Genomic DNA, 10,113 nt, shown 5'->3' on the forward strand with positions numbered 1-10,113 from the left:
CTCTCAGCCCATCTGCTCATATTTTCTAGATCCTGTTTCAGTAGTATACTGTCATTAACAACCCTGCCGACCTTCGTATCATCTGCAAGCTTGGCCATTAACTCTGCTATACCGTCATCAATATCATTTATAAATACAGAAAACAAAAGGGGCCCAACACTACACTCTCGGGGACTCCACTAATGACATTAGTCCACAAAGAGCAGTGTCCATTGATTATCTCTCTCTGCCATCTTCCACTCAGCCATCCCTTTATCCATTGCAGCAATTTGCCCTTAATGCCATACTGCTCCAATTTGTACAGTAGTCTTCCATGTGTACATTATCAAAAGCTTTCCTGAAATCCAAGTATATGATATCAAAATTATTTTTTGCATCCAGTTCCTTTGTGACTACATCATAGTATCCAATCAAATTGGTCAGATAAGCCTTCCCCTTAACAAACCCACGCTCTGTCTGAACTATAACTGAAGTCTTGTAATTACTCGTGTCACCCTTTGATCCCCCCACCTCCTTTGTGAATTAGGGACAAATTTGTACATCTCCAGTTCATGGGGACCTCCCATGAGTCCAAGGAAACTTTCATAATTAAGGCTAAGGGTTTGCTTTCTTCCTTTGCTGCCTCTAATATAACTGGATAGATCCCATTTATCCATCCTTTCTTATGTTCAGCTTCAACAATTTCTCCTCCACTTTGCTCTCAGTTATTGCAAAATCATTTAGCTCCCTGCTACAGTTTGATAAGCTTCTGGCCTCCACTTCCCTACAGACATTCCTCATGTGTGAATGTAGATGCAAAATACTCATTCAATTTGTCAGCTACCTCAGCAAGATCAACAATAGAACCATTGATATGAAGTGGCCCAATCTGATTCATCCCCTTCCTTCTAAAGTTTACATAAATAAAGAAGTGTTTGCTGTTTTTCTTTGCATCCTTTGCCAGAGATTTCTCATAATCTGCCTTAGTTTGCCTAACCTTTGTGACTTGATTACAGACTAGCTTGTATCCCATACATATCCCCCCACCCAAATTTGTTATCTGATATAATTTATATTTTAATTGAAAATGGATGTGTGAAAATTTTGCTTTCACCAAGAGGGTAATCAACCGTTGGATTAAACTTCCAGCTGAATTTGCAGAAGTAGGTACTTTGAATAAATTTAAGAAAGAAATAAAGAAATTGTCAGAGTCGTTACACCAATGAGGTGGGCAGTTTTTTTTTTTTTTTTTTTAATCACTTGCCATTACTAATATAAATAATAATGGATTGATAATAAGGAAAACTGTGCAATGTGTATAAAGAATAAATGGAAATGCCTGAAATATTTATTTCTATAAAAATTGCTATTATTGGTTGGTATCAAACTTGAAGTCAGTTTAGAGAGTGAGAGACTGAGACTATCCTGGTTGACTTTTTCAAGCTTCATTTCCTGTTTAATCTGTTTTTAGCAGATTAAACGGGAAAGAATTAGCAGCTGTTTTAGTGGTCTTCCTTAATATTATGTTTGATTCTGTGCACTTTCTACTAATTTGAAATATACAGGTAGTGCCCAACTTTACGAGTTAATTCGTCCTTGGAGCATGCTCGTAAAGTGGGAATTTGTCCCATAGGCAATGTTAAATTTAGGAGTTATTACATTAATGAAATTTGACCACAGTAATGTTAAATAAAGCAATAACTAAAGCAAAACAATATTTTATGCTTAAACAATGATTTGTTTATCCAAAGAAATGAAAACAGTCTTTAAAATCAAGGAAATTATAATGATAAAGAAATTATTTATGCCATTCAAACATTAAAAAATGTTTATTCTTCATCATCGACTGATGAAGAATAATGAGATCACGTTTACTTATGATCTCATATTTTGTTTCCAGTATTATTTCTCTTCACTTATCTTTTTATTAACATCACTCACTGTAGAACTACTGCATTTTGGCATACTTTACAGTATTAATAAGGGGGATAAATTTGAAATAAGACAAGACAGCAAAAATGAAGAGCAATACAACCACTCTTTGTAACGGCAGCATGGTAACTACTTTTATGTTATGTGAGTCAATGAGACACTCTCTAAGCAAACAAATGCACACACAATTGTACTGTATTGATAGCTATGCATGGAAATACATATTTATGAATGTTTAGCATTTATTTATTGCAATTAATGTTCATATTTTTGATTTTGTTGATACTCAATAATTGAAAAAAAGAACTTGTAAAACCAGGAACTCGTAAAGTGGGAACTGCCTGTATTAAACTTTAAAACGTAATTCACCAAAGAATTACCTTGGATATGTTGTAAGTATGCTGAGGCTGAAATATTTATTTAATATCCATTTTGACTTTTATAATCTGAGTACATTTCATCGTAGCTTAGTAGCTACAGTCAAATAAATCTTTGCTTCTGCAGCGTATTATTAATATTGACGCTTGACGAATACAATCAGCATGACTACTTGAAATCTAGCTTGTAGTAGTACTAACAGCTCAGTCTAGCAAGCATGAAGTTGAATTGATATTTCTTTGTTTTACAATAAATATAGTGTGTATCTTGCAAGGATTGGCACAACTTTCAGCAGATTCTTAGTATGGTTGCTGAACTATTAATAGCATTGTCCTATAGAAAAAATCTTATTGGTTTAAAGAATTTAATGAAGAATAATAACCCAGCCATTTTTATTAGGATAGTACAAAAATTAAAGTTGCCTGGAGAATGTTTCTTTAGAGAATAAATAAATATTCAAAGATTGTTCATTCATGTAAACATTATATTGTTAATATTATGGAGAAACTTTATTTTCATGCATAATGGCCGTAAGTCAGGGCATGACCCAGTAATTTATCATTCTGTACTTCTCAGTTAGTTTTGATTTAGCGCACTGGTAGTAGTTAAGATATCATTAGCATTATAGATAAAAATTGAGTCACATAAAGGAATTTAAAAGCTTTCAATTTTTACAGAGTTTAATTACCATGGAAAGTCCAGTATAGTGCGAGGCTGATTGATTTCAGCTACTTTAGAAAGTTGGTATGTGAATATAATACCAGCAAGCCTTGATTTGTTGAAAAAATTGAGGCCTTGTTATTGTGATATATCACCTCCCATGATAGTGGCATGTATTTGTAATTTTTTTTTTTGGCTTTGTATATTGTGTTTTCTCTGTAAGTATTTTTGCATAATAAGCTCACATCAGGATATTCCCAAACTTCTATATTTTTTAGGCAGTAAAGGTAATAAGACCGTAAAAGTAATAAAGTTAGGTAGTACTTTTGGATAAATGATGGCATATTATACTTTGCAGTATAATATGGAATTAATGTGTTGCACTGTGGTAATTACTGTAATAGAAAATTAAAAATTACTGTAACTGAAAGCTTAAAGTAATGGCATATAATAATGATATTTCAACAACAACAAAAAAAATAAAATAAAATAATAATAATAATAATCAAATTTAGGAATAACTGCAAAAAGTATTCCTGATCAAAACCATCTGAAAGGCCTGCTCTAACTACTTAATGGCACCAGTTGATTGTATATTCCGATATTTAATATTATTCATGGTAGATTTCACTGAATATGTCAATAGCCTACTGGAACATACTAATGAGAATAGACAATTTTTGAACACTAGGTAAGATGAGGAATTATTTTTCAAGGGTTTGGAATATTTAGCAGACCTTTTTGGTAGCATAGCATTAGTAGAGGCATTTGATGCAAGAAAGCAAGCTTATGCAGCATCAGCCAAAAAAAAAAAAAAAAAAAAAAAAAAACCCACTTCCACTTCACCCCTCTGTTCGTTCAAAATACCTGTCCAGCTGAGCCTTAAACTTATTTAGGCTATCAACCTCCACCACAAGGGATGGAAGTCTGTTCCACCAACCAACCACCCGCTGGCTAAAGGCAAATTTCCGCATGTCTATCCTACATCTCTCTTTCCTCAATTTGAATTTATGCCCTCTCAGGTGATTTTTCTGAGCTATAGGAAGAATCCCATCAGCATTGAGCATGCTTAAACCATTCAAGGCTTTATACACCTCTATCAGATCACCTCGCTGGTGCCTAGTCTCCAGACACTGTAATTTGCAAAACTTAAGCCTTTCTTCGTAAGAGCACCCCTTTGTTCCATTCACTAATCTTGTTGCCCTTCTCTGTACTCGTTCCAGCAGCTCTACATCCTTCTTGAAATGAGGCCTCCAGACCTGTATACAGTACTCTAGGTGTGGCCTGACCATTGCCTTATACAAGGGAATAATCACCTCCTTATCCCTGCTAGAAAAATTCCTATATATCATTGACAATACACCATGAGCTACTCTTGCAGCCCGTCTGCACTGCTCAGAAAACTTCATATCTGCCTGCACAACCACCCCCAGGTCCCTTTCATTCTCTACTACTGTCAGTGTAGTACCACAGAGTTGATACGTCTCTCTGGGGTTGCTGTTTCCCATATATAGTACTTTACATTTGTCAATGTTAAACTTCATTTGCCACCTCTCAGCCCATCTGCTCAACCGTTCCAGATCCTGTTGCAGCAGCATAGTGTCAGTATTGTCCTTGACAACCCTGCCAACCTTTGTATCGTCTGCAAACTTGGACATTAACCTTGATATACCATCATCAATATCATTTATAAATACAGAAAACAATAATGGACCCAACACTGAGCCCTGAGGGACTCCACTAATAACATTAGTCCACGATGAGCAGTGTCCATTGATTACCACTCTCTGTCTTCTCCCCCTCAACCACCCCTTTAACCATAGCAGCAATTTGCCTCCAATGTCACACTGCTCCAATTTGTGCAGCAGTCTTCCATGTGCAACAGTATCAAAAGCCTTTCTAAGATCCAAGTATATAATATCAAAGTTATTCCCTGCATCCAGTTCTTTTGTGACTGCATCATAGTATCCAATCAAGTTGGTCAGGCAAGACTTCCCCTTAACAAAACCATGCTGTGTCTGAGCTATAACTGAAGTCTTGTCTAAATGATCCTGCAGTGCTTCTTTAACCAGTGCCTCCATTAATTTTCCTGGAACAGAAGTTAAGCTCACACTATAATTACTTGTGTCAGCCTTTGATCCTCCTTTGTGAATTGGGGTCACATTTGCACATTTCCAGTCTATGGGTACCTCCCCTGAGTCCAAGGAAGCTCTCATAATTATGGCTAAGGGTTTGCTTACTTCCTTTGCTACCTCCTTTAATATAACTGGATAGATCCCATCCACCCCGGGTGCCTTTCTTGTGTTTATCTTCAACAGTTTCTCCTCCACTTTACTCCCAGTTATTTCAAGATTCTGTAGCTTACTGCTAGAGTTGAATACACCTCTGGCATTTCCCTTGCTGAATAACTCCTCATGTGTGAATGTCGATGCAAAATATTCATTTAGTTTGTTAGCTACCTGAGCAGGATCATCAACAGTTGACCCATCAATATCAAGTGGACCAATCTGATTCATCCCCTTCCTTCTAGAGTTTACATAAGTAAAGAACTCTTTGCTGTTTTTCTTTGCATCCCTTGCCAAGGATTTCTCGTAATCTGCCTTCGCCTGCCTAACCTCCTTTGTAACTTGGTTGCATATCAACTTGTATCTATCATAGGCTTCTGTGTCATGTGTTAATTTGTAAGTATTCCATGCATTTTTCTTCTCTGCCATATGCCTCATTAGTTCATCTGACATCCATTTTGGCCTAAACCTTGAACAATATTTCTTAGTTGGTATGTAAAGCCTAGTAGCTTCCAAGATAAGTTCTTTGAATGCTTCCCATTTTGAATTTGCTGTTGGTAACATCATCAGTTGGTCCCACTGTATAGAATTTAAATACTGTCTCAGTCCATCGTAGTCGCCTTTACGGAAGCAATAACCCTTCCCTTTACCCCTAATGGTAGTTACCTCTTTGAGTAAATCCCACTTCAGCACACTGTGATCACTGCCACCTAGTGGTTCATTTATCTGCAGATTCTTAATGCATGAAGAATCACTGCTGATAATCAAATCAAGAGTATTACTCCCTCTAGTTGCCTCCCGAACATGCTGATGTAGAAAACAATCATCCAATAAATCCACAAAAGCCCTGCTAGTGCGTGAGTAACCAGCCCCCAAATTCCAGTCAATATCTGGGAAATTAAAATCTCCCATTATAAGACTCTCTGATTTACTGGCCCACTCTATTTCCCTGTACAGTTCCTTATTATACTCATCAGAGTCATTAGGCCTATAGCACACTCCTACTCTCAATTTTGATCTCCCAATGCTTATGTCACACCAAACTGACTCAACACTGCACTGTCCAGCGATGTCGACTGGCTTCACTTCCTTGGTTTTTATGTGTTTCTTAACTAATAGCATAACCCCTCCCCCCTTCCTATCCTGTCTATCCTTTCTGTAGACGTTGTACTCCCCAAATTGCAGTTCTGCATCCCTTATATCTGTGTGACACCACGTCTCTGATATCCCAACAATATCTGCCTTTGATGTTTTGAGCAATACCTCAAATTCATCAAATTTATTTACTAAACTCCTAGCATTGGTGTACACACAAGTATACCTGCACCTGTTTCTATTCTTAGCTACCCTAACACAACCCATGTATTTACTTGTACCGCAATGGCTCCCAGCAGTCTCTGAAATACCATGAATCTTGTTTTTCAGGCTTCTGCTCATTCTAATAGAAGCAGTGCAAGAATCTCTTTCACCTCTGCCAGTGGCTACTGTCAATCTATTGGTCTTTGTCTCCCCCCAAGCTAGCAGTTTTCCGACCCACCTAACACTGCCTCGATAGCATCAGCAAATATTCTTGCACCCTTTCTATTTAAGTGTATCCCATCCCTGTAGAAGCAATCTCTCCTGTTAACAAGTGCAGTCCAGGCTGAAAAAAATTCTACCCCTTGAGCCTTGCACAATCTTTCTAGGGCCGAATTGATCGACAAGGCTCTCATCATATACTCCCTCCTATCGTGTCTGGGCAGAATTGCAGACACTTTCAAATTCAACCCTAATTCTCGGCTTTTGTTCAGCAGTGACCTGTACTTGTTAAGTAATTCTGCCGGTCTCCAACTCTTAATATTATTAGTGCCAACGTGTACAACTATATCACCTTTTGTGCCCTTAAAAGATGATATTCGCTCTACAACGTCATCAACCTTTGCCCCTGGCAGACATACCCTGGTCCTGTTCCACCTATCTTTATTAGCATATTAGATGATGCACTTTGGAAATAAACTCATGAAGTCACTGAAGTAAAAGTATACCTCTACTATGATTGTGGGGGGGTGCATTGTTTGTTTTGTCATTAACAATTTTTATAAAATTAAGTGCAGCTTATAAAAGTAAGCTTGGGTGTCAAAATAATATAATAATAATAATTGTATTGATATTGAATATTGATAATTTACTGAATAGCTTGGGAAACCATGATTTAGTAATACTGTTATTATTCCTCTCATTTCCTAATGTGTGTTTTTTTTATTATTTTTTATTTTTTTATTCATAGCATCAGCAGCAAGTGGCATTAGGAAATTCAACACATTTTCCTGTCAGTAACAATTTGATGATTGGAGATTATGCTACTCCAGGAAATATAATGATGACAAGTCATATTGACACTGCATTCAAGCACTGATAATTAATGAAGTGTTATAGTATTTTCAACAAGAGACTTACGAGTAGGGTAGAATTTGCAGGAGGTGATTTCACAAGAACTCCTGTTGGTGAAGAGCATTTGCGACTCTTATTCTCCCCTTTCCTTCCCAGAGATATCCTACCAAAGATTTCCTCCTGGTTAAGAATTATATACAGTTTACAACCCTGGAATCTCGGAGTACTGTCATCACATAGAATACTGGTGGTTACCTGATGTGTTGGTAAGCGTGAATATTAAACTGTTAATATTAATTTATCTACTGCAAAGGACGTGAGATTCTTATTTTCATCTTGTAACTGTAACAGAAATACTAGTATCACCAGATTGCTGCACTAATGAATTGGTTTAATTTTTTACTAGTAAGAAGGGGAAAAAAAAACTTTCCTTTCACATGTTGCACTTGCTGAATGCTAACTTGATAAAGTAAAGTGTCATAAAATTGTGGTTCATTAAAAAAAAATGCAAGCTACTAGATGATTTCTTTTTCTTGTTTAAAAGTTTTCAAAAATCATTTCTGTTTTGTTTTTTTTTTAATGGAAAAGCTTTAAATTTCTTATTTTGTTTAGGCAAATCTTTATTTTTTATTTATTTATTTTTTTAAAGGAAAGTTTCAGTGGTATTTATTATTTTCGATAGATAGATTTACATTAAATTTCTTTTCTGCATTACCAGGTTCCTTTTGCCTCAGGTTCCTGGATCCATCAAAAATCTAACATTAATTTGAAAGTGTTAAATGAAAGGGAAAACCTGGCTTGTTAGAAATGTGAGCAACACTAAACACATGTATTTCAGCTGAGAGATGTTTGATCTCTGAAGTTTTTTGGTGGGATAAAAAAATAAAGTTTTTATACAAAACGTTTGTGTTGTTTATAATTTAAAGTTACAAATATCACTAACATATATATTTTAATCTTGAAATATTTTTGAATACAAGATAGCACAATTTCATATTACCACGTATATAAATAGTTACTACATAAATTCAGTATTATTTCATACGTAGTACAATGTATGGTACAACATATGATACAAGCCTTAACACAGTGGTTCCCAAACCCAGAGTTGCAACCCAAACAAGGGTTGCATGGAAAATTTTTTTTAGTTAAAAATGGATAATGAAATTGTCAGCAAGTGGCAAGAAAAGTCAACTGGTGTTTTGTTTACTCAAAATTGTAATATTTTTGGAAATATATATTATCATATTAGCAAAAAGGCATTTGCATCAGGAATATCCATTGTATCAATTTCTTGAATATACCAATACCACCTATAATTAAGTCATTAAAAGAATCATAAAACCCTGAATTTTGGCAAGTGAACTACATGTTGGGTTTATTCCTGATTCGTGCTAGTAAGTAACTCTTTTTAAATGCTCCCCATTTAAAGTGAGTGGCTAGACCTTTTCCAGTGCAGGTGCAGCAGCATCACTTGTCAGTTGGCTTTTTGTCATTAGTTCCGTTTTTATCAAACAACTAGTGAAGCGGCCCAGCCCTAATACAACACTTTGGCATCTGTATTGATAAGATGTTCCCGGACCGGCCTGAATGGAATCAATCAGTGGGTGGTTTTTCACTGCTAACTTCAACTGCATCTGGTGAGTATGTGCTTGGCACACCCAGGGTCCTGAGTTAGATATCATTCTTCTCTTTCTTGGTGATTCCCTTCTGACTCTGACTCTCTCAGGGTAACTCGGAATTTTTTTTTTTTTTTTTTTTTGTTGGTGCAGCGTAGGCCTCAGACTTCCTTGCACCATATGGCTAATGATAATAATAATAATTCCAACAAGTCTCCTTCTCTTTGGTCCTGGGACAAGGTCAAAACATTGGCAAATTTGGCATCTCGTTTGCATATGCAGTACCTGCTAGTTTGTGAGTGGGCATCCCCACATAGGGCTCCATGGTGAGTCAGGTACTTAAGGCAGCAGAAATTTTTATTTTACTCTTATGAGTAATTTAAATCCATCTTCTGGGGTCCACAACAAGGCCCCTACCTAATTGATCAGACAAGCCTTGTGTGCCAAACATGCCCAACAAATTCTGAAAACCACATCCACAGGTGGAATGTGGCTTTCAGCCTATCACCATAACCTCCCATAAAACTCTGAATTCTCCATATCAGAGTGGAATCTTCAAGGAGTGACAACCGTCAAGTAAATATTGATGAAAGGATAGGAATATCATTCCTACTCAAGTTCTCATTCTTACATTCAACACCCCATTGCCTCCAAATTCATCAAGGCAGGCTACTTAAACTACTCAGCAAGGATATACATTCCAAATCCACTGAGATGTTTTAAGTGCCAAAAGTATAGCCCTCTCGTAGCCTGTTGTGTACAAAATGGTGACCATGAGAGCAAGGAAATGTCCAGCTTCGAAGCCAATTTGTACAAATTGCCAAGGAAAGCACCCTGCATGCTCTCAAGCATGGAAGGAAGAAAAAGAAATTCAAAAACTCTCAAAAAAT

General features: G+C 36.5%; 1 protein-coding gene across 2 annotated transcripts in view; it reads left to right on the forward strand.

The window, feature by feature from the left end:
- Positions 1–8,094, forward strand: part of Art4 (arginine methyltransferase 4) — a 261,955-nt gene extending 253,861 nt beyond the window's left edge. The window contains exon 16 of one of the 2 annotated variants that reach the window (XM_090386019.1): positions 7,510–8,094. In XM_090386019.1, the coding sequence (XP_090242145.1) occupies positions 7,510–7,629 (120 nt within the window). In that variant the 3' untranslated portion in view covers positions 7,630–8,094. Of the gene's footprint in view, positions 1–7,500 lie in introns of both variants that reach the window. The other variant, XM_090386018.1, reaches the window with a different exon arrangement.
- Positions 8,095–10,113: the final 2,019 nt, after the last annotated feature.

This window comes from Mastigoproctus giganteus, chromosome 12, assembly GCF_048544385.1.
Source record: "Mastigoproctus giganteus isolate SK-2022 chromosome 12, ASM4854438v1, whole genome shotgun sequence".
Lineage (NCBI taxonomy): Eukaryota > Metazoa > Arthropoda > Arachnida > Uropygi > Thelyphonidae > Mastigoproctus > Mastigoproctus giganteus.